General features: G+C 42.2%; 1 protein-coding gene across 1 annotated transcript in view; it reads left to right on the top strand.

Moving 5' to 3' along the window:
• LOC120017777 (homeobox protein Meis1-like) overlaps positions 1 to 12954 on the top strand; it is a 28219-nt gene extending 15265 nt beyond the window's left edge. Inside the window, exon 3 of the mRNA XM_038960753.1 lies at positions 11268 to 12954. Within this exon, the coding sequence (XP_038816681.1) occupies positions 11268 to 11380 (113 nt within the window). The 3' untranslated portion in view covers positions 11381 to 12954. The remainder of the gene's footprint in view (positions 1 to 11267) is intronic.
• Positions 12955 to 25677: the final 12723 nt, after the last annotated feature.

Raw genomic sequence — 25677 nt, forward strand, 5'->3', positions numbered from 1 at the left:
AAACAAAGACAGTGCTGTATCTGTATGTTACAGGGGTAAAGGGTTGGTTTGGTTGGTACAGTATGTTACAGAGGTAAATGGTTGGTTTTGTTAGTATCTGTATGTTACAGGGGTAAAGGGTTGGTTTGGTTGGTACAGTATCTGTATGTTACAGCGGTAAAGGGTTGGTTTGGTTGGTACAGTATCTGTATGTTACAGGGTAAAGGGTTGGTTTGGTTGGTATTTGTATGTTACAGGGGTAAAGGGTTGGTTTGGTTGGTATCTGTATGTTACAGGGGTAAAGGGTTGGTTTGGCTGGTACAGTATGTTACAGGGGTAAAGGGTGTGTGTGTGTGCATGTGTGTGTGTATGTGTGGTGTGTGTGTGTGCGTGTGTGTATGTGTTTGTAAACATGAGGGGTGGCTTGCTACGGTCCATGCGGACTCTTTTTCCACCAGCTGCTAGCTTTCCCAGAAGACATTGCTGTAAACAGACTCAATTTGAGCATACACACACATATACACACATACACACCATAATTGGGCCACCAGAGGAACCTTCGATGAAACAGGCTGAGCAAAGAGAGAGAGGAGTAGATGGAGAGAAGGAGGGAGGGAGGAATGGAGGAGAGGAGGGGGAGAAGGAGGAGATAAGGAGGAGAAGGAGGAGAGGAGGGGGAGAAGGAGAGGAGGGTGACAAGGAGGAAAGGAAGGGAGAAGGAGGAGAAGGAGGAGAGAAGGAGGAGAGGAGGGGAGAAGGAGGAGAGGAGGAGGAGAGGAGGGGAGAAGGAGGAGAGGAGGAGGAGAGGAGGGGAGAAGGAGGAGAGGAGGGGAGAAGGAGAGGGGAGAAGGAGGAGAGGAGGGCAGAAGGAGGAGAGGAGGGGGAGAGGAGGGAGAGAAGAGGAGAGGAGGGTGAGAAGGAGGAGAGGAGGGAGAGAAGGGTGACAGGAAGAGAGGAAGAGGAGGGTGACAGAAATATGTAGTCTGCACAGCCGAGAGCCACCGCTTTATGACTTCATCATAGGGGATATGTCCCAAATGGCACCCTATTCCTTATATAGTGTGCACTACATTTGAGTAGGGACATGGTTAAAGGTAGTGCACTATGTAGGGAACAAGGTGCAATTTGGGACACAGCTGTACAATCCTCCTAGGTAGCTTGTCTAATTTAAATATTGTTACTTTCCTTTCTAGGTCAATTAAATGTAAGTGATGTGTTATATTCTTTTATGACCAATTAAATGAATAGGTTATTACGGGGAGAAAAAACGTTATCTTATTTGATTAAGAGACCGAGGGGTTCATTAGCTATGTTGGGAGAGTGAATATACCTTAAGGCTATAGGACTAGTTATTTGCCTGAGATTGAAGAAAGGTGTGCCATCCTAACACGGCAACGTTACTTAAAACTTAAGCCAATTAGTCCTACTTAGTGAGAACGTTATGCTTTGTACCCATGACGATTACAGAGCTTCTAGCTGTGTCAGACAATACACCTGTCTTCTTAGATAACACCTAGCAACTCAAGCAGAAGACGGCCCCAGCCTTTCATAGCAGGAGAATGACTGTTTTATGAGCCTTGGGCTAGTTTCTTCCCCCTTTCCACTCCCCCTTTCCCCTCCCCTTTCCACTCCCCTTTCCCCTCCCCTTTCCACTCCCCTTTCCCCTCCTCCTTTCCACTCCCCCTTTCCCCTCCCCTTTCCCCTCCCCCTTTCCACTCCCCCTTTCCACTCCCCCTTTCTCCTCCCCTTTTCCTCTCCCCCTTTCCCCTCCCCTTTTCCTCTCCCCCTTTCCCCTCCCCATTTTTTCTCTCCCGCTTTCTCCTCCCCCTTTCCCCTTTCCTCTCCCCCTTTCCCCTCCTCCTTTCCCTTCCACCTTTCCCTCCCCCTTTCCTTCCATGAAGTTAAAATAGGCTGGTCCAAACTGTTTTTCGTTGTGTCATTTCCAGGACAATAGTTATAACAGGGGTAAAGAGGGAACTATAATTAATTATGAGTCGTATGGAATTTGGAACACCCCTCCCCTCCTGTTCTTCCTTTTGGCTTGCAGAATGTTTGGAAGTGGAATGCTTGGGTGACCCCTGTGTTCCGTAACCACTGTGCTGCCAGGCCAGGCTCGGCTGGAGACCTTTTGTCCAGGGATTCAATCCTCCAATCATTAAGCAAGGAGTTTGTTAACCTTCCGTACAGGGGTCAAGATCCCCTCTTTTCCCCTTTTACTGGTGGCTGAACTTTAACTTTTAACGAACGGCCAGATCAACTATTTCCTATGGGGGGGATTTGGTCCTCAGCACTGTCTGAGTGAATGTCCCCTGTTGATGTGGCCCCGCTGGCCCCCCTCAGAGGGAGAAGAGGGGGTTCAGGAGCTCAATGTATTGATTGATTTATTAAGAAGGAAACCTACAGTATTAGTGATGTGTAGATGTGTTAACCCCTATTAGTGGTGTGTAGATGTGTTAACCCCTATTAGTGGTGTGTAGATGTGTTAACCCTATTAGTGGTGTGTAGATGTGTTAAACCCTATTAGTGGTGTGTAGATGTGTTAACCCTATTAGTGATGTGTTAACCCCTATTAGTGATGTGTAGATGTGTTAACCCTATTAGTGATGTGTAGATGTGTTAACCCTATTAGTGATGTGTAGATGTGTTAACCCTATTAGTGATGTGTAGATGTGTTAACCCTATTAGTGATGTGTAGATGTGTTAACCCTATTAGTGGTGTGTAGATGTGTTAACCCTATTAGTGATGTGTAGATGTGTTAACCCCTATTAGTGATGTGTAGATGTGTTAACCCCTATTAGTGATGTGTAGATGTGTTAACCCTATTAGTGATGTGTAGATGTGTTAACCCTATTAGTGGTGTGTAGATGTGTTAACCCTATTAGTGGTGTGTAGATGTGTTAACCCCTATTAGTGGTGTGTAGATGTGTTAACCCCTATTAGTGGTGTGTAGATGTGTTAACCCTATTAGTGATGTGTAGATGTGTTAACCCTATTAGTGGTGTGTAGATGTGTTAACCCTATTAGTGATGTGTAGATGTGTTAACCCCTATTAGTGATGTGTAGATGTGTTAACCCTATTAGTGATGTGTAGATGTGTTAACCCTATTAGTGATATGTAGATGTGTTAACCCTATTAGTGATGTGTAGATGTGTTAACCCTATTAGTGATGTGTAGATGTGTTAACCCTATTAGTGATGTGTAGATGTGTTAACCCTATTAGTGATGTGTAGATGTGTTAACCCTATTAGTGGTGTGTAGATGTGTTAACCCTATTAGTGGTGTGTAGATGTGTTAAACCCTATTAGTGGTGTGTAGATGTGTTAACCCTATTAGTGGTGTGTAGATGTGTTAACCCCTATTAGTGATGTGTAGATGTGTTAACCCCTATTAGTGATGTGTAGATGTGTTAAACCCTATTAGTGGTGTGTAGATGTGTTAAACCCTATTAGTGGTGTGTAGATGTGTTAACCCCTATTAGTGATGTGTAGGTGTGTTAACCCTATTAGTGATGTGTAGATGTGTTAACCCTATTAGTGATGTGTAGATGTGTTAACCCTATTAGTGATGTGTAGATGTGTTAACCCTATTAGTGATGTGTAGATGTGTTAACCCTATTAGTGATATGTAGATGTGTTAATCCTATTAGTGATGTGTAGATGTGTTAACCCCTATTAGTGATGTGTAGATGTGTTAACCCTATTAGTGATGTGTAGATGTGTTAACCCTATTAGTGATGTGTAGATGTGTTAACCCTATTAGTGATGTGTAGATGTGTTAACCCCTATTAGTGATGTGTAGATGTGTTAACCCTATTAGTGATGTGTAGATGTGTTAACCCCTATTAGTGATGTGTAGATGTGTTAACCCCTATTAGTGATGTGTAGATGTGTTAACCCCTATTAGTGATGTGTAGATGTGTTAACCCCTATTAGTGATGTGTAGATGTGTTAACCCCTATTAGTGATGTGTAGATGTGTTAACCCTATTAGTGGTGTGTAGATGTGTTAACCCTATTAGTGGTGTGTAGATGTGTTAACCCTATTAGTGGTGTGTAGATGTGTTAACCCTATTAGTGATGTGTAGATGTGTTAACCCCTATTAGTGATGTGTAGATGTGTTAACCCCTATTAGTGATGTGTAGATGTGTTAACCCCTATTAGTGATGTGTAGATGTGTTAACCCCTATTAGTGATGTGTAGATGTGTTAACCCCTATTAGTGATGTGTAGATGTGTTAACCCCTATTAGTGATGTGTAGATGTGTTAACCCTATTAGTGATGTGTAGATGTGTTAACCCTATTAGTGGTGTGTAGATGTGTTAAACCCTATTAGTGATGTGTAGATGTGTTAACCCTATTAGTGGTGTGTAGATGTGTTAACCCTATTAGTGGTGTGTAGATGTGTTAAACCCTATTAGTGGTGTGTAGATGTGTTAACCCCTATTAGTGATGTGTAGATGTGTTAACCCCTATTAGTGATGTGTAGGTGTGTTAACCCTATTAGTGATGTGTAGATGTGTTAACCCCTATTAGTGATGTGTAGATGTGTTAACCCCTATTAGTGGTGTGTAGATGTGACCTGCCCTTTGAAACGTTCTGTGATTATGTTTTTGTCCTTTAAAATACCGTAATTATCTAACAAATGGGCTAATGAAAGAAAACGACAAAGTAAGCATTTAAAAGATACCGTTCCTCGAGTCACTCCTTTGTAATGAAATGACCAGGTGAAAGATGGAGGGGTGAGGAAGTGATAAATTATAAACGAGCGCCCGGTTGGTTGGTCCTCTCCTCTTTTGTTCCGAGGCCCTGTCCGTTTCCCTGCTGTCTCTGTAGGTTGACCTTTATTGGCACGAGTCTTGTCCTGGAGGCAGAACTGAGCCATTTCCCCTTGGATAGGCCAGCTGCAAAGTCAAGATTGGCTATATTGTCAAAAATCGTGAAGACCAAAAAGTTTAAGGTTTGGGTTAGACATGTGGTTAAGGTTAGGATTAGGCATTAGGGTTAGCAGTGTGGTTAAGGTTAGGGTTAGGCATTAGGGTTAGCAGTGTGGTTAAGGTTAGGCATTAGGGTTAGCAGTGTGGTTAAGGTTAGGCATTAGGGTTAGCAGTGTGGTTAAGGTTAGGATTAGGCATTAGGGTTAGCAGTGTGGTTTAGGTTAGGATTAGGCATTAGGCATTAGGGTTAGACATGTGGTTAAGGTTAGGGTTAGGCATTAGGGTTAGCAGTGTGGTTAAGGTTAGGGTTAGGCATTAGGGTTAGCAGTGTGGTTAAGGTTAGGATTAAAATCAGATTTTATGACTTTGTGGCTGCGCCAGCCAGTGACCACTCAGAAGAGCTTCCTCCAGAACAACATTCATTATGAAAAACAGTAACCTGCGTCTTTTGTGTCCTGGTTAGTGGCCCTCTCAGTTCTTTGTGTCCTGGTTAGTGGCCCTCTCAGTTCTTTGTGTCCTGGTTAGTGGCCCTCTCAGTTCTTTGTGTCCTGGTTAGTGGCCCTCTCAGTTCATTGTGTCCTGGTTAGTGGCCCTGTCAGTTCATTGTGTCCTGGTTAGTGGCCCTCTCAGTTCATTGTGTCCTGGTTAGTGGCCCTCTCAGTTCTTTGTGTCCTGGTTAGTGGCCCTCTCAGTTCTTTGTGTCCTGGTTAGTGGCCCTCTCAGTTCTTTGTGTCCTGGTTAGTGGCCCTCTCAGTTCTTTGTGTCCTGGTTAGTGGCCCTCTCAGTTCTTTGTGTCCTGGTTAGTGGCCCTCTCAGTTCATTGTGTCCTGGTTAGTGGCCCTGTCAGTTCTTTGTGTCCTGGTTAGTGGCCCTCTCAGTTCTTTGTGTCCTGGTTAGTGGCCCTCTCAGTTCTTTGTGTCCTGGTTAGTGACTCTCTCAGTTCTTTGTGTCCTGGTTAGTGACTCTTTCAGTTCTTTGTGTCCTGGTTAGTGGCCCTCTCAGTTCATTGTGTCCTGGTTAGTGGCCCTGTCAGTTCTTTGTGTCCTGGTTAGTGACTCTCTCAGTTCTTTGTGTCCTGGTTAGTGACCCTCTCAGTTCTTTGTGTCCTGGTTAGTGGCCCTCTCAGTTCTTTGTGTCCTGGTTAGTGGCCCTCTCAGTTCATTGTGTCCTGGTTAGTGGCCCTCTCAGTTCTTTGTGTCCTGGTTAGTGGCCCTCTCAGTTCTTTGTGTCCTGGTTAGTGGCCCTCTCAGTTCATTGTGTCCTGGTTAGTGGCCCTCTCAGTTATTTGTGTCCTGGTTAGTGGCCCTCTCAGTTCCTTGTGTCCTGGTTAGTGGCCCTCTCAGTTCTTTGTGTGTGTGGCACACGCTGGACAGAGCTGTGCAGTCTCAGATGTCGGGCCCTGGAATGAGGTGTGTGTGTGTGTGTGTGTGTGTGTGTGTGTGTGTGTGTGTGTGTGTGTGTGTGTGTGTGTGTGTGTGTGTGTGTGTGTGTGTGTGTGTGTGTGTGTGTGTGTGTGTGTGTGTGCTTGCGTGTAGTGTGTGTTTATGTGCGTGTCCTCTTTAATCTTAGCACAATGGTTGGGTTTCCACTGTGGCACTTTCACCCAGAGAGACACAGGCTATTCTCAAAGGCTCCTGGACATTGTTCCTGGAAAGAGAGAGAGAGAAGTGCAGGGAGGGAATAGAGAAGTGAAAAGGTGCATGGCGGATTCTTTTACCTCATTCATCACTGACTAAGGGCTCTACTAGCCTGGCCTGGCGTAGGGTTTTTACTGTGCTCCAGATCTGTGATTGATTATTTTCCCCTTAGGATATTTGCAGACATGATGGATAGACTGACTCATAATAATAGGAGTTTTAAATGTTACTTTAAAGCTAATTCATCAATATGTGACATTATGTGATTGTTGAGGTTGGATTCAATAAGAAAGCAGACATACACTACCGTTCAGAAGTTTGGGGTCACTTAGAAATGTCCTTGTTTTTGAAAGAAAAACACATTTTTTGTCCAATAAATTAAAATAACATCAAATTGATCAGAAATACAGAAATACAGTGTTAATGTTGTAAATGACTATTGTAGCTGGAAACGGCTGATTTTTAATGGAATATCTACATAGGTGTACAGAGGACCATTATCAGCAACCATCACTCCTGTGTTCCAATGGCAAGTTGTGTTAGCTAATCTAAGTTTATAATTTTAAAAGGCTAATTGATCATTAGAAAACCCTTTTGCAATTATGTTAGCACAGCTGAAAACTGTTGTTCTGACTCAAGAAGCAATGAAACTGTCCTTCTTTAGTCTAGTTGAGTATCTGGAGCATCAGCATTGGTTAGTTTCCCCTCAATGATGGTCATTCAGAGACTGGGTTTGACTTGGTTAGTTACCCTCAATGATGGTCATTCAGAGACAGGGTTTGACACTTTCATACAAATGTAAGAAAGCTTTATTGGCAGATGGTGATATGAACATCAACACTGAACCTGTGTACCAGCTAAAGTAGGTGTGTGTGTGTGTGTGTGTGTGTGTGTGTGTGTGTGTGTGTGTGTGTGTGTGTGTGTGTGTGTGTGTGTGTGTGTGTGTGTGTGTGTGTGTGTGTGTGTGTGTGTGTGTGAGAGATACGGTCAGCGGATTTAGTGTGTGAGCTAATCCAGTACTTTCCGTAATTACACAGTAGCAATGGTGTGAGGGTACACATACACGCGCACACGCACACGCACACACACACACACACACACACACACACACACACACACACACACACACACACACACACACACACACACTCCCCCCTCCCTTGACCTCATTGAAGGGCAGGCTAGGTGTCCTGGATTACGACATGCCCAAGTCCCAGGCCGATAGTGCATACAGGATGCTTTCCAAATTGCACCATATTCCCTATGTAGTGCACTACTTTTGACCAGCTCTAAAAGTATAGTGCACTATATAGGGAACAGGGTGCCATTTGAGTCACATGGGGAAAGTAGAATTTAAGATTCCTGCCTGTAGTGCTGCAGCCATTCTCAGAGAGTGACGTCCTCTCATTCAGTGAGATCAGCAACCAACAGGACAACAGGACATGGGAGCTCATGTTTTATTTTTGAGAGGGTTATTAAACAACTAATTGACCGACTTCGTTGAATTCCATTTGGTTCATTACTTTTTCTTTTTTGTGAACCCAACTCACCGTTTCTCTAGAGAGAAAACGAATCGAGAACGATGTGGGACGCTGGGCTGAAGGGAGTTGTAGTTTTCATTAAGCAAGTATTCAACCTAGTTCAGCCCAGAAACATGGTAATTAACTGCAATCACCATAATCCCTTGCGCCTGTTCTTTCCGGCTCGGACTGCGATTGGATACACTTTTATGCCTGCTAAAGGGTAGTTACACACAGAACACATGAGAGAGAAATGTAAATAAAACAAAGATGAGAGAGAGAGGGACGGAGACAGTTCGTGAAAGTATGCCTTATCTACTTTGAAGAGCTAGTAAAATGATTTTGTCAGACAACTCTGCAGGATACTTAGGCAGGCTAGTCTAGCTAGATAGGATGACTACAGACAACTCTGCAGGATACTTAGACAGGCTAGCCTAGCTAGATAGGATGACTACAGACAACTCTGCAGGATACTTAGACAGGCTAGCCTAGCTAGATAGGATGACTACAGACAACTCTGCAGGATACTTAGACAGGCTAGCCTAGCTAGATAGGATGACTACAGACAACTCTGCAGGATACTTAGACAGGCTAGTCTAGCTAGATAGGATGACTACAGCCAACTCTGCAGCATACTTAGACAGGCTAGCCTAGCTAGATAGGATGACTACAGACAACTCTGCAGGATACTTAGGCAGGCTAGTCTAGCTAGATAGGATGACTACAGACAACTCTGCAGGATACTTAGACAGGCTAGTCTAGCTAGATAGGATGACTACAGACAACTCTGCAGGATACTTAGACAGGCTAGTCTAGCTAGATAGGATGACTACAGACAACTCTGCAGGATACTTAGACAGGCTAGCCTAGCTAGATAGGATGACTACAGACAACTCTGCAGGATACTTAGACAGGCTAGCCTAGCTAGATAGGATGACTACAGACAACTCTGCAGGATACTTAGGCAGGCTAGCCTAGCTAGATAGGATGACTACAGACAACTCTGCAGGATACTTAGGCAGGCTAGCCTAGCTAGATAGGATGACTACAGCCAACTCTGCAGCATACTTAGACAGGCTAGTCTAGCTAGATAGGATGACTACAGACAACTCTGCAGGATACTTAGACAGGCTAGTCTAGCTAGATAGGATGACTACAGACAACTCTGCAGGATACTTAGACAGGCTAGCCTAGCTAGATAGGATGACTACAGACAACTCTGCAGGATACTTAGACAGGCTAGCCTAGCTAGATAGGATGACTACAGACAACTCTGCAGGATACTTAGACAGGCTAGTCTAGCTAGATAGGATGACTACAGACAACTCTGCAGGATACTTAGACAGGCTAGCCTAGCTAGATAGGATGACTACAGACAACTCTGCAGGATACTTAGACAGGCTAGCCTAGCTAGATAGGATGACTACAGACAACTCTGCAGGATACTTAGACAGGCTAGTCTAGCTAAATAGGATGACTACAGACAACTCTGCAGGATACTTAGACAGGCTAGCCTAGCTAGATAGGATGACTACAGACAACTCTGCAGGATACTTAGACAGGCTAGCCTAGCTAGATAGGATGACTACAGACAACTCTGCAGGATACTTAGGCAGGCTAGCCTAGCTAGATAGGATGACTACAGACAACTCTGCAGGATACTTAGACAGGCTAGCCTAGCTAGATAGGATGACTACAGACAACTCTGCAGGATACTTAGACAGGCTAGTCTAGCTAGATAGGATGACTACAGCCAACACTGCAGGATACTTAGGCAGGCTAGTCTAGCTAGATAGGATGACTACAGCCAACTCTGCAGGATACTTAGGCAGGCTAGTCTAGCTAGATAGGATGACTACAGACAACTCTGCAGGATACTTAGACAGGCTAGCCTAGCTAGATAGGATGACTACAGACAGCTCTGCAGGATAGGCTAGCCTAGCTAGATAGGATGACTACAGACAACTCTGCAGGATACTTAGACAGGCTAGTCTAGCTAGATAGGATGACTACAGACAACTCTGCAGGATACTTAGGCAGGCTAGCCTAGCTAGATAGGATGACTACAGACAACTCTGCAGGATACTTAGACAGGCTAGCCTAGCTAGATAGAATGACTACAGACAACTCTGCAGGATACTTAGACAGGCTAGTCTAGCTAGATAGGATGACTACAGACAACTCTGCAGGATACTTAGACAGGCTAGCCTAGCTAGATAGGATGACTACAGACAACTCTGCAGGATACTTAGGCAGGCTAGTCTAGCTAGATAGGATGACTACAGACAACTCTGCAGGATACTTAGGCAGGCTAGCCTAGCTAGATAGGATGACTACAGACAGTACAGTATGGGGAGAACATAACGTTAGATGGCCTGGCTGACTGACTGTTACTGCCTGAGATGAGATAATGACTTTAAGGAATACAACAATTATAAAGTCATCATATGAAAACGAAGTAATATACACAACTGAAATATATTAATATTTGATAGTAATTTCCTATTTTTCCATTGATGTCGACCCAATGTGGACCTGACAGAGACGATGGAACATTTTCAATGTTTTGGCAATTGAATGTTCACCGGTTTTTACTTTGGAATTTCCATTAAAAAGCTCTACAGTCATTTTAATGTCATTATTTCATAATGCATTTAAATATTTACCAAAAAATTGAAACCGAAATCAAAAACCGTGATAATTGTTTTTTTTTATGGGACCCGAAACTGAACCGGCCTCAAAAAGCACTAATTGTAACCAATAGGACATGGGAGCATAGATGATAGTTTTCAGAGTCATTTTAACATTTTACTGAACATTATTATATGAACTTCCACACCTGCTTAGAAATAATGAATGTGTATGTACTTTCACTGTTTCCTATTTTATGTGAGACATTAAACTGAGCCGCCATTTTGGATCTCTGGTCCACCATATTAGTCTCTCTAGGGCCTCCTTAATGGTACAGCAACCCAATGTCTCTGTGTGAAACTCCCCACATTTTGGTTCTCTGGACCGCCATACAGTCTTAGGAAAAAAATGTGCTATCCAGAACCTATAAGGGTTAGTCGGCTTTTCCCAAGAGGAGAACACTTTGAAGAACCCTTTTTGGTTCCAGGTAGAAAAGCCCTTGTTAATCCAATTTCTCCGTGTGAAACTCCTCACTGATCCACCATTTTGTTTTTCCTTCCCCCAGGACTGCAGGGCATGCCAGGGAATGACCTGTCTGACGACGGCACTGCGGCCTACTGGGCACCCTCACATCAAAACCAGGACCCACCACTTCAAAACCAGGACTCCCTCCCATAACCAGGAGCCTGCTCAGCTGCACATGGCCCTCCCTTTGGGCCTCCCAGGCACCGCATTCCTGGACATCCCCCCCACCCTGCTCTGTCCCACCCAGTGATGATGATGCACAGAGCCCACTGGGCCCACCACCATGGGCCCAGCCACCCTGCCTATGCCCCCCTGCCAGCCTCCAGTCCCTAGATGCCCATCGCCCATCCCAGCAGACCCCGACCCCCTACCCCCCTTCATCCTGAACCCTGGACTGCCTCGCCCAGTAGACTCTAAGGGATTCCTCTTTGAAAAATAGCGATTGAGAGACATTGGGTGTTTTCTCTTACCCAAGACTGAAGACAACTAAAGAGGCACCTGCTATGTACTATGGACTCCTAGAAAAAAATAAAAAAGAGACTTCTTTCAGAGAACTGTACCTCCTCCAAGTCTTGACTGGGGATGGATTTGGACCAAGGAGAAGCCAATGTCTGTATAACACAGAGGTGCCCTTAAAAATAGGATTCCAGAAGAGATGAGAATGAGGGGAAAGAAAGACAGACAGAGATTGAAAGGCAAACTATATCAACTCCTAAAGGGGAGGGAAGAGGAGAGAGGGGAGATTCTGTATACTGTTGTACAATTACGCTGGACTCTCAAGGAGAACTGGGAATTGAAGTATTGTAAATGCTATGGTATTGTTCTGCATAATATGTTGTTTCTAATCGTTTTTTGGGGGAAAAAAGGATGTGAACTTCTTGTTTTTTTTTGTTTCTTTCCACACTATGTGTGTGCTGTCTCTATGACTTCTGACCTCTGACCTCCTCCCTATTAAAATCACCATGAGTTTAAAAAGAAAAAAATATATGTGAATAAACCAATAATTCGATCAACCAATCTTCTTCCAGGCCTTTCTTTTGGATGGGTGAAAGATAGCCTGAGTGTCAGTGTATTTGTGCTACCATACCAACTCCCTGTCACTCATTGTCATGCGCAAACAGATCTGGGACCAGGCTAGAGGTGAAAGAGTGGCTCACAGCTTGAGACAGACAGACAGACAGACAGACAGACAGACAGACAGACAGACAGACAGACAGACAGACAGACAGAGACAGAATGTATAAAGCATTGGACATCTCGGTATGATTGAGGAGTTCTGAGCCTGTTCCAGAATTACATTCATGTTCTCTATTGTATTTATGTCACGAGGCTGGAGTCTGCATTGTCTGATGCATTCTCCCCCCAGCCCACTATGTCTGTAGCTCTGGGGTCAAGTTTCCCCTAGGATCAGCTTCCCATTCCCCAATCCTAACCTTAACCATTAGTGTGTAAAATGCTAAACTGACACAAGATCAGCGTCTAGGGGGCACGGGGAAGTTTATTGGAGATATTGCATACATTCACTTTGATGGGAGGGAATGTACAAACCCTGTGTGTGTGTGTGTGCGTGTGCGTGTGTGTATTTGATCAATGCATCCATCATTCATTGTATTATGTCAAGTCAACGTTCTTGTGTTTTTCTTTTTTATGGTTTCATCCTGGAGAGTGTATGTAAGTAAACATTGTAAATAAATACATTTTATGCAAAAAACATGGAAAAACCATAACAGTGAGATTCCTTTGTAGACCATTATATTCAATTGTATAAGGAACTTTTAGCCTTTCAGACTCCTCACAGATAATAAGCATTACATGCACAACTTCCGTTTTCCTTTTCCGGTTGTAGGTTTGACTGTCATAGAATAATGCTCAAACGGAAGTTAGGATGCATGGCTAAGTAGGGGGGGGGGGGGGGGGGGGGGTAGGAAAAAGCCATGCAGTGTACATCATTATCCAAAACAATGTAATTGTATAATGAGATTGATGCCCATTGATAAAGTGGATGGAAGTCAAGCAACTCCTATAGACTAAGAGTACTAGAGCTGAAGACTCAACAACTGAGGTACTTTCACTCTGTATAATGGGGAGGCGTAATGCGCAACACATGCGTGTATTACGATGGAATTTTCTTTCACAGCGAAGGGAGAAGATAGCAGGCTGAAAGAAGAGTGGCTGGATAAAAATACTTTGAATTATTCCTCGTTTAGCATTCAAATGAATTTAGAAAAAAATGTCCACAAACGTTTAAATAGGAAGATTAGTTCCAACTCATGGCTTGTTGCACCCAGTCAAAAGACTATCTCCGGTAAGAATGAAACACAGCGCTATCAAGACTCTTGGGTTTCCTAGATAAACAATACTCTGAATCTATGGATACAAGGCGAGTTTTATATTAATTTAATTGATGGGCTACATTTCGGGTAGAAGAGAAAGGAACATGTAGCCGTACAAGGGAGTATCTGTTGTGGGTAGAACAATATGAACATATAAATCAATATGCTATCCCTTTTCCTTCTCCCTCACCGAACTCCCATTTTTCTGCAACTATTGTATTTTTACTGCCTTTTCCGAACTGAATGTTATTTACACCCTAGAATCCGTCTCTTAAAAACCCAGGCGACGTTTTAATTGCGAAGCTTCTCCGTCCATAGATCGAGACTCGGAAGGCGAAACCTCTGAGATTTGAATTCCTGAGCCCTTGGCCGTTGGGAGCTGTGGAGACAGTCAGACACGCACAGCGCCAGATAAATCGCATGTTTGACTGCCATCTTTAGGGGATCTGGGTAACTGTAACTCCGTCAGGGGACATTTTTTTTTAAAGGAGATACGTCATATGCGCGAAAGACGAACGAGGGGACATCTCACCATTTACAGTATTGCCTTTTTACGCATATACGTCAACGGAACGACCAAGAGGGTTTTGATTATCATTTAAGCCTAATGATTAATCTAAATATTGCATGTAAGCCCAAGAGAAAAATAGACTCAAGAAGACAATGAAAACGAATATAATATTTGACTTTATTTTGGTTATAAATGAATGCAGTTTTCCATCAATGTAGCCTAAACGCTCCATAGGTGACTCAATTCTAATGTCAATGTCATACTTTGGTGTTTAAAATATAGCCTTTTTTATTTTGTTTACATCAAAATACAACCATCTGTTTATCTGTGGACGTCAATGTGAGAAGAATTTCCTTGTCTAATTTACTATTAATTTCACAATGACTAGTTAAAGTACAACAAATTAATTCTAAATACTTATGCACCTATTTCTCTGGGCCCATTCGTGAATTGCAATAGCCGGAGAAACACTCTCCAAAAGGCCGAGAAAAGAAAACATAGTGTTCTCTAGTTTGCAAACAGAAACCCACTGCAGTGCCTGACCGCGAAATGAACTGTCATGATAATGGATGTGTCCCAGAACCATGGAGGTGCTGCCCGCACAGGCCTCTCTTCCTCCCGTTGCCTGCCGCAGCAAAACGGCTAAAACCACCCTATTCCCTGGCCTATATAGTGGACCACTTTTGATATGGGCCTCGGTCAAAAGTATTGAACTATGTGTGGAATAGGGTGACATTGGGATGTAAACAACACACATTGGGTCGGCCACAACACAACCAGCATGTCAGTCCTGCCACAGACATATTTCTGTCTGGTTAGACTCGAAAAGCTACACAGGAAACAGTGTCTTGTACAGTTGTTTAACTTGTCAGCCTCGTCCACGCTGTGACACGTCACAATGCAGTCAACAGGCCTAGAATAAATGCGCACTTCTGTGTTTAAAAAAACGGTCTATTGATTATTTCCAGTTTAGCTTATTGTTTTGTGGAAGGATTTGTTTAGTAATAAATTATAGTTCTACATACATAGCAGTTTATATTGTTTGTATGTTAGGCCTGTTAACTGTTTTGATAGTTTTACATACATAGCAGCTTATATTGTTTGTATGGTAGGCCTGATAACTGTTTTGATAGATTTACATACATAGCAGCTTATATTGTTTGAATGTTAGGCCTGTTAACTGTTTTGATAGTTTTCATCAACATCACATGAAGAATTTCCGAATGGGATTTATTTTTAAACAGTTTTAACTTGTTTTAAACATGAATCTTAACATTGTAAATTAATATTGTAATACAACTAGATGCAATAGTGAAATAACAGTATTATATATTAATAATAATAATAGTAGGCTATTATATTGTAATAATAGTAGTCTATTATATTGTAATAATGGTAGGTTATTATATTGTAATAATTGTTGGTTATTATAGTGTAATAATAGAGAAAAAATGTAGCCTATGTGGATTTTACCCCTTATTATGAATGAGAATGCCATAATATTTTAACTGTTTAAATGTATTTAACTGAGATAAAATAATATCAAACTTGACAAGGAATTTGAACCTTCCTTGTCAAAAGATTGGCCTTTTTGGGTAGACTATGGAACATTGTTCCATAACACCATAACAGGAGACCTACTTCATAAAACTCACCCCCAGCAGGACTGTAAAAAAAACATTTTAGTTGTTTCAACTAATTATTATTAAGTAACTGGTTCCATAGCCTTTTTTAGTTTACTCAACTTTTCGGTCAACGTGTTACCTGAACTTGTTTAGTTGGCCCTAATTTAGCTCCAACTTGAGACATTTTCTGCAATAATTCAGTCAACTTAAAATGATGTGTTTGTTCAACTTGTCTAATATGTTCATTCAACTAGAAATTATTATTTGGGCATTAAAAAAAGGCTTTGGAATTAGTTGACTCCAATGCTTCCCACAGTTGTATCAAGTTGTCTGGATGTCCTTTGGGTGGGGGACCATTCTTGATACACATGGGAAACTATTGATCGTGAAAAACCCAGCAGCATTGCAATTCTTGACACAAACCGGAGCGCCTGGCACCTACTACCATACCCCGTTTAAAGGCACTTTAATGTTTTGTCTTGCCCATTCACCCTCTGATTGGCACACACACACAATCCATGTCTCAATTGTCTCAAGGCTTGAAAATCATTATTTAACCTGTCTCCTCCCCTTCATCTACACTGATTGAAGTGGATTTAACAAGAGACATCAATAAGGGATCATAGTTTTCACCTGGATTCACCTGGTCAGTCTGTCATTGAAACAGCAGGTGTTCTTAATGTTTTGTCTGCTCAGTGTTTATAATGTGTCAGTTGAAAAGATGCCATGTGAAACGCACCGTGTGTGTGTAACTAGTTCCACAGCCTTTTGTAGTGAAACAAATCATTTATAGTTGAATGAACATATGAGACAACTTGAGCAAACAGATCATTTTAAGTTGACAGAATGTTTCTCAAGCTGGAGCTAAGTTTGGGCCAACTAAAAATGTTATGTTCAGGTAACACTTTGATCGAAAAGTTGAGTCAACAAAAAAAATGAAGCTGTCGAACCAATTACTTAATAATAATTAGATGAATCAAAGACATCTTTTTTAAATTTTATTTTTACAGTGAGTTGACACTATACCTAGATTCCATATAAAGAAAAAATATCCATGGTAGAAGATGTCCGTTTGTGAAATCCTGCATGCTGCTAAGCTAGAGCTCACCATTCCGTGACCAACTCCCTGGCATGTGCGCTATTCAGCTATCCATTAGATGTCCCTGAGTGTGTCCTGTGGATGAATGATTATATAGGAAACATAAGCTACATACTGTAACGTGATGTATTACGCCTACATCTTGCAATATTGGTAGTGATGAAATCAATATAGACACTAGCTTAATTAATGCAACAGGAACTCCAGTCGACATTATCCTATGTCCATCGTTCCAATTTCAAACTTGATCATTAGTCCTTACAAGTTTGTGTGGCAGCTGGTTTAGCCTAGCAACAAAGGGAGGAGAAACAGGGAGAGAGGAGATGTCTGTGGGGAGAGAAGGAAAGGAAGAGAAGAAGAGAAGGACTGTGTTCTGTTCAGAGCTCTGCCTATAGGGCCATTTTGGATGTCATCTGTTTCCTTGGCGACTGGGCCCAGCCCTGAAAGCCCCTTGGGCCTCGCGTGGATTGTTCGAGAAAAAGGCCCGCTATTTTCTGCGCTATCATTTATCACTGTCAACACATAATGATTCCCCTCGCAGCTCCTTATTGATGTTTGTAATTGCATTATCTCATAAGGGGCATGATCAATGGAGCCGAGGCAGAGCCAGTGCGAGGTCAGGGGATGGCGGATTGCTGTTGGTCCATTTAATACAACAGGCAGTCATTATGTCTCACATAGCCTTCACTAACGCTCTCCAGCAACCATTTCGCCTGCTTGGTCTCCCAATCAAACCGTCTCCTCAGAGATTTCGCAGAAGAGCTTGTTTCATTTGTGTAACCCCTAGCCACGGCAGATAAAAAATATGAACGCAAGACAGACAGGGAAGGAAAAAGAATGCAATTAACTGTAGTAAAGATATTAGTTCGATTAGGGCTAAAAAAGTAGAAGATAAATTAATGTGCGGAGTCATCAGGATGTTTGGAAACATGTGGTGGGAGAATGGTAGGCTATGACTTCTGAATTTACAGTAGGTTTTAAATGTTCCTGTAAGACTGCAGTTTTGGTTGAACAGCGTCAAATGACCCCCCCCACTGGTTCAATCAAAGTTGTTTCCACTTCCTTTTAACCCCAAAATCAATGTGATGACGTTGAATCAACGTGATAAAACCCATCGGATTTGCTTAAAAGTTTTCAACGTGAGGACATTTTGTATTTTTTCCCCACACAAATTGTAACCTAAATCCAATGAAATTGCTGAAATGTTTTGTTAATTTCACGTTGAATTCACATTAGTTGACAACTCAACCAAATGTAAAACACAAATAGATGTTGAACTGACGTCTGCTCCCAATGGGCGGAGACAGAACACTTGAAGAGAAACCCTCCCAAAACAAATTACTTAAAGAGGAAAAAAAACAACTCTACTTTCGATAAAGATCAGAAAGCTCCGTTCCTATTCCTTCAGTGGCAATAAAGGTATTGGCCTGTTATTGCTTGAAAGCTTTTCAAAAGAAATGTTAATAAGGAAAAATGTGAGAAGATAACGGTTGATAGCTGCGGACATTTAGTGGGGAGAATGAAGTCATGATATCGTGTTTCACATTTCAGAGGGACTGGTAAAGCCCGCACATCAAACACATGGGCCACTCTGCAAATGACTAGGCCTATAGACTAAGGAATACCGACATAATTGCGGTAATGTGAATAACTTGAGCGCTGGCCAAACACACACACACACACAGACATACACACACACACACACACACACACACACACACACACACACACACACACACACACACACACACACACACACACACACACACACACACACACACACACACACACACACACACACACACACAAATGTTCAATTTTTTTTTCTAAAATCTATTTTTCGAGATTTGTAATGTCTTCAAGTATGGGAAATGTTTTGTTTGTTTTACAAACCTACAAGTAGTTAGTTAAACCTCAAAAACGGCATGTCTGAAATCATCATGCATGCAGCATTTTGGAGACATTCTAATACAACACATTAAGAATTTTAATGTTTGGAAAAAATAAAATGTTTTGAGATCTTCTTCATGAATATATTTTGTATTTAGATAATGCCTTTAGCCTATGAATTATTCATTTAAATATAACTTGTTGAGAAGCCAAAACAGAAAACAATTATGATGAATTGAGATCAGGCTAAATGTAGGATACTATTTCCTTTTTCATCAGTTAAATAGTCTAACAAGTTGGAGCCTGCGTTTTCTTTAATATAGATTAGCAAATACAAGAATCATAGTTTTTGTTTTCTTATCTACCATGACCTTATGTTGTACCACGGAGCAGCGGTGTTACAAGATTACATTTTGTAAATATTGTCCATGTGCAGAGCTCGCATCAATTCCCCCGCGCGCAAGGTGTCCTGTCAAAAGTTATGAATGTAGAAATGATGGAGAGGTTGGAGACCTGCGTGCTCCTGCATACTAGTGCGTGCTCCTGCATACTAGTGCGTGCTAGGCGCCAACGTTGTGTGCTTGTTTGTGCATTTGGAGAGTAACGGGGTACAAAAATAAGCTGTTGGTGCAATCGAGGATTTTAAATTATAATTTTTTGAAGATAATTAATGTATGACTGTATCCATAACCATAATTGACAGTTGAAATATGCAACTTGCTCTCACAGTCTGACGCAAGAATTAGATGTTCATGCATGTTTCTCTAACTCAAATGTCGAAGTTATTTACAAATGTCAATTTTCGAAGTGTTTAAAGTTAAGCATCTGGCTCCCGAGTGGCGTGGTGGTCTAAGGCACTGCATCTCGGTGCTTGAGAGGTCACTACAGACATCCTGGTTTGATTCCAGGCTGTATCACAACCGGCCGTGATTAGGAGTACCATAGGGTGACGCACAATTGGCCCAGCGCCGTCCGGGTTTGGCCGTAGGCCGTCATTGTAAATACTATTTGTTTCTTAACTGACTTGCCTAGTTAATAAAAGGTTAAATCATCAACAACAAAAACGCTGAATCTTTAGGGTTAAGTTTACCTCGAAATCCTAACGTTAGACATTAACTCTGAATGGTTAAGGTTAGACATTAACTCTGAATGGTTAAGGTTAGACATTAACTCTGAATGGTTAAGGTTAGACATTAACTCTGAATGGTTAAGGTTAGACATTAACTCTGAATGGTTAAGGTTAGACATTAACTCTGAATGGTTAAGGTTAGACATTAACTCTGAATGGTTAAGGTTAGACATTAACTCTGAATGGTTAAGGTTAGACATTAACTCCGAATGGTTAAGGTTAGACATTAACTCCGAATGGTTAAGGTTAGACATTAACTCTGAATGGTTAAGGTTAGACATTAACTCTGAATGGTTAAGGTTAGACATTACCTCTGAATGGTTAAGGTTAGACATTAACTCTGAATGGTTAAGGTTAGACATTACCTCTGAATGGTTAAGGTTAGACATTAACTCTGAATGGTTAAGGTTAGACATTAACTCTGAATGGTTAAGGTTAGACATTAACTCTGAATGGTTAAGGTTAGACATTACCTCTGAATGGTTAAGGTTAGACATTAACTCTAAATGGTTAAGGTTAGACATTAACTCTGAATGGTTAAGGTTAGACATTAACTCTGAATGGTTAAGGTTAGACATTAACTCTGAATGGTTAAGGTTAGACATTAACTCTAAATGGTTAAGGTTAGACATTAACTCTGAATGGTTAAGGTTAGACATTAACTTTGAATGGTTAAGGTTAGACATTAACTCTGAATGGTTAAGGTTAGACATTACCTCTGAATGGTTAAGGTTAGACATTAACTCTGAATGGTTAAGGTTAGACATTACCTCTGAATGGTTAAGGTTAGACATTAACTCCGAATGGTTAAGGTTAGACATTAACTCCGAATGGTTAAGGTTAGACATTAACTCTGAATGGTTAAGGTTAGACATTAACTCTGAATGGTTAAGGTTAGACATTAACTCTGAATGGTTAAGGTTAGACATTAACTCCGAATGGTTAAGGTTAGACATTAACTCCGAATGGTTAACGTTAGACATTAACTCTGAATGGTTAAGGTTAGACATTAACTCCGAATGGTTAATGTTAGACATTAACTCCGAATGGTTAATGTTAGACATGAACTTCGAATGGTTAAGGTTAGACATTAACTTTGAATGGTTAAGGTTAGACATTAACTCCGAATGGTTAAGGTTTGGGATAGATTAAAACAAAAATGTGGAAGTTGCAACCTTTGGAATAAGAGGTAAACCAAAACCTGCTTGAAGGTGCCAGCGCTCACTGTTTCCCCTAGCGGCCGGGGTTCAAGTCGTCTCCCGACTTCGTCAGACATGGATGGACATCGAGAACGTGTCATGGCTGACCTGTCTGGAAATATAATATTATGCACACAATGAGCTGGCTATTTAAAATACTTTGATATCATCTTGACTCCCTATTTATTCACATCCCAGTTTAGGCCTCAAACATGCTTCAGGTAGTAATGTTTGTCTCCTCCACAATCCAAATAAGTGGCAAGGAGAGGTATCTGAGTGTCATCAGATCAATGGCAGTCCGTGATGTAGCTTTTCAGCCCATAAAGCACAGGTGTCAAACTCATTCCACGGGGGGCCGAGTGTCTGCGGGTTTTCGCTCCTCCCTTGTACTTGATTGATGAATTAACATCACTAATTAGTTAGGAACTCCCCACACCTGGTTGTCTAGGGCTTTATTGAAAGGAAAAACCAAAAACCTGCAGACACTAGGCCCTCCGTGGAATGAGTTTGACACCCCTGCCATAAAGGGAGAGAGGTTTGTCTTCTACTGCTGGAGAACTAGAACACCTCTATAACTGGGGTAGAACACCTGCCTGAATCTCTCTCTCTCTCTCTCTCTCTCTCTCTCTCTCTCTCTCTCTCTCTCTCTCTCTTTTGCTCTCTCTCTCTCTCTCTCTCTCTCTCTCTCTTTTGCTCTCTCTCTCTCTCTCTCTCTCTCTCTCTCTCTCTCTCTCTCTCTCTCTCTCTCTCTCTCTCTCTCTCTCTCTCTCTCTCTCTGTCTCTCTCTCTCTCTCCCTCTCTCTCTCTCTCTCCCTCTCTCTCTCCCTCTCTCTCTCGCTCTTTCTCTCTCTCTCAGGGTCACCTTGGCAGCGGATATCACACCAGGCAGCAAGGGCATGAGAGAGAGAGAAAGAAGCTCCTCGGATATCAGTCGAGGGAAGCGCACGCCAGGTCGGCTCCTCCGTTCACCTGGTGAGACCGGATCCAATAATAGACGAAGACCGTGTTTGCCTTTAACGAGGGGCCCCCGTCGACCCCCACCTGCTCCCGGGGATAATACCGACCGACAGACAGACAGGCCCCCGTCCATGAATGCCAAAACGCACTCAGCATCATCTTCTAGCTCTTCTTTCTTCTCTTCCGGGTTATGAAGGATTACGTTTCTCTCCAGTACAATAAGCACTTATGTTCCCTGTCCACTTTGATCCTCGCGCTCCTGGACAAAGCACCTGACACTGAACTATGACGCAACTATTGTGAGACCGAAATGTCACCTTATTCCCGACATAGTGTGCTGCTTTGGACCAGAGAGTGCTATGTAGCTCTGGTCATAAGTAATGGATTATGTAGGGAATAGGGTGCAATGTGGAACGCAGAAAAGGAAACCAAGCCTGCCGTAGAGAGTACAGTGTAGTCTACAGTGCCGCTCGCTCGCACACACACACACACACACACACACACGCACGCACGCACACGCACGCACGCACGCACGCACGCACGCACGCACGCAGCACGCACGCACGCACGCACAAACACATACACACACACACACACACACGCACGCACGCACGCACGCACGCACAAACACACACACACACGCACGCACGCACGCACGCACGCACGCACGCACGCACGCACAAACACACACACACACACACACACACACACACACACACACACACACTGGCTTTCAGACTCCTTGCCAAGGTATGAGATTGCAAAGAGATTAGGAGCGGTAGAAGTCTCACATTGAGACTCAGTAAAATTATAGAGAGACCATTGTTTGTAGTGGGGTGGATGGGAGCCCGGGTTAGGCTATGGGTAAAAAACTGTCCACATTAGTCTAACTAAACCAGTCATCTTCAAGGTCGTACTATAAAGTCTTGAGCATCTTATTTTGGACCAAAGAGCTTGTGGTAGGCCATGCAGCTATTATAATGGATTCAATGGTTTTGCAGTACATTTTAATGGTGATTCCCTTTTATCACATCACTGGCCATATTATTATGTTTATGATTATTATTAGCCAATTATTATTATGATGCTGATTATTATTGTAGGCTTTTTGTATTATTATTAACATAAGCATTATTAAACATATTGTAATCACATCTTTAACCAGGTATTATTCTGTATTACAATCAAATATTATTAGTAGTAGAAGTAGTAGTAGTAGTATTAAGAATATGAATAGTTACTAATATTGTTGTTATCATATTATCAGACCATTAATTCTGTCCATCTAATAGCAACACATAAGCATTCACTCAGATGGAGGGGAGCTCGAGACCTTCAAACTAAACATATACTCTCTGTCGAAGCTATAACCGCAGTGCTTGATTCACTGACGCCTTCCTTCACTACTTATTAGCGAATGGATAACTGCGCCGGTAAAGTTAGGCCTTTAATGAAACTGTATCCCTCCGCAGGGTTGAAAGTTACAGCAGCTCGACTGGGTTTCACCTTTTTACTGAAGGTTGTAGCAGGTTGTACAGATTACATCCTAGGAGCAGAACTGGCCCCCGGAAGTAAACAGCGCAGGACGCAAATTGAGACAGGACAGAGACGGTTGAATTCCAGCCCCAGTACAATAGTGGTAAAGCTCAGGCCTAAAGACACGTCTTCTATTCCTTTATTTATTTATTAACTTGCCCAACATTTTTTATAATTCCTGACTTTTACATCTGCAGTTTTGTCATTGGATGTAAAATAGTGTTGTTAGGGGGAGCGTCTTGTTTAATTGAATACAATAATCTGAGCACCATGATTAATTTAGAATGAGTTCTACATTCATGTGGCTATTTTCAAGCTGTATGGGAATCCAAAGAAGTCTGTAATATCGTTGTGTGGCTTAAAATACCATCACATAATGTGGTCATTACAACTGTTGGCCCATGCGTAAATGTGCCACCAAAGGGGCCACTTGACGTATAATGGGCTAGATTAGCGTAAAATAGCGAGTTAGAGAGGTCAATATGTGTCTTCCCATCTTTATCAGGGGTTAATACGGATTCACATGCTTCACACATTCTTCTAATGCCTCGCCTTCAGTGCGCGTTGACAGATTGATCTAATATCTAAGCAAGCACGTCCATTGCTGCATATTTGTCAAGTCTCCAAAAAGCGGATATTTTGTCTGGCCTAAAGATACGTATCTATGTCTTCGAGTCTTGACATTTAAACCTAAAAATACTTTTTTAAAGCAATGTCTCAAACGAAAATGGAGTAACTGTATGTTAATGTGTTGTGTTTAAAAACAATAATTGTTGCTTCTCTGCAATAATGGATAAAACCCCTACTAACACCCGCATCTCACCCGGTACTGCAGCATAATTCATCAGTCGCACGTCAGTGATGGGTTAAGAAAATGTCAGCGAGAAGCGCTCTCACCTTGTCAATCTGCGGCGCCGCGAGGATGCGTTTCCACCTTCACGCCCTGCGTGTTTATCACACAGCAAGACACCATCTGCGTCTGAAATGGCACCCTAATCACTATATTGTACATTACTTTTGACCAAGGCTGATAGATATGGTTCTGGTCAAAAGTATGACACTATATATGGTAGGCAATAGGGCGCCATTTCTGACAGATTCCTCCTTAGCTATTGTTAGTTATTTGCCTGCTTAGCTTGTTCTACAGAAACCCAGAAACATGTCCGGGATGGATGCAGTTATTGTCCAATCAGAACCATTTCATAGAGACTGTCTGACTGCTTGATGTATTTATTGTCTACACTCTTGCTCACCATCGTTTGTAAAGACAGTGTTTTTCAGTCATTTGATTAAATAAATGTAGTTCACAGCAAGACTCAACTACTCTTCCAGTTCATGTCTATCAAATCCTGTGTTTTACACATTCAGAGAATTATCCATCAAATAATGACTCCAACAGTTTGGTCTCTTCCTCTCTGTGTTGGGATTAATCACAGTCTAGATCTCTCTCTCTCTCTCTCTCTGTCTCTCTCTCTCTCTCTCTCTCTCTCTCTCTGTCTCTCTCTGTCTCTCTCTCTCTGTCTCTCTGTCTCTCTGTCTCTCTGTCTCTCTGTCTCTCTGTCTCTCTGTCTCTCTCTCTCTCTCTCTCTCTCTCTGTCTCTCTGTCTCTCTGTCTCTCTGTCTCTCTGTCTCTCTGTCTCTCTGTCTCTCTCTCTCTCTCTCTCTCTCTCTCTCTCTCTCTCTCTCTCTCTCTCTCTCTCTCTCTCTCAATTCAAGGGCTTTATTGACATGGAATACATATTTTAACATTGCCAAGCACGTGAAATAGATAATAAACAAAAGTGAAATAAACAATAACAATTAACAGCAACTTTACACTCACAGAAGTTCCAAAAGAATAAAGATGTCTATATACAGTGTTGTAACAATCTCTCTCTCTCTCTCTCACTCTCACTCTCACTCTCTCTCTCGTCCATGTGGCCCCCAGTCACAAGTTCAGGAGCAGGTCTGTTTATTCAACACTGCCAATCAGTGCCTGTCTTGAGCTGCTTGACCAATCAGAGACACAGACACCTGATGGGACTCTGGATATGCTGCCATCATAACAAATAGTTCCTGACCTGTGTATTTCTTCACCAGCGATGCAGTGAAATGTATCCACAGTACAATGAGTAAAAATGTGTCAACGTCTCTAATGTGAAAGGCTTTTTCTTCTAATACACCTCTGACGA

The sequence above is a fragment of the Salvelinus namaycush genome, chromosome 22 (genome assembly GCF_016432855.1).
Source record: "Salvelinus namaycush isolate Seneca chromosome 22, SaNama_1.0, whole genome shotgun sequence".
NCBI lineage: Eukaryota > Metazoa > Chordata > Actinopteri > Salmoniformes > Salmonidae > Salvelinus > Salvelinus namaycush.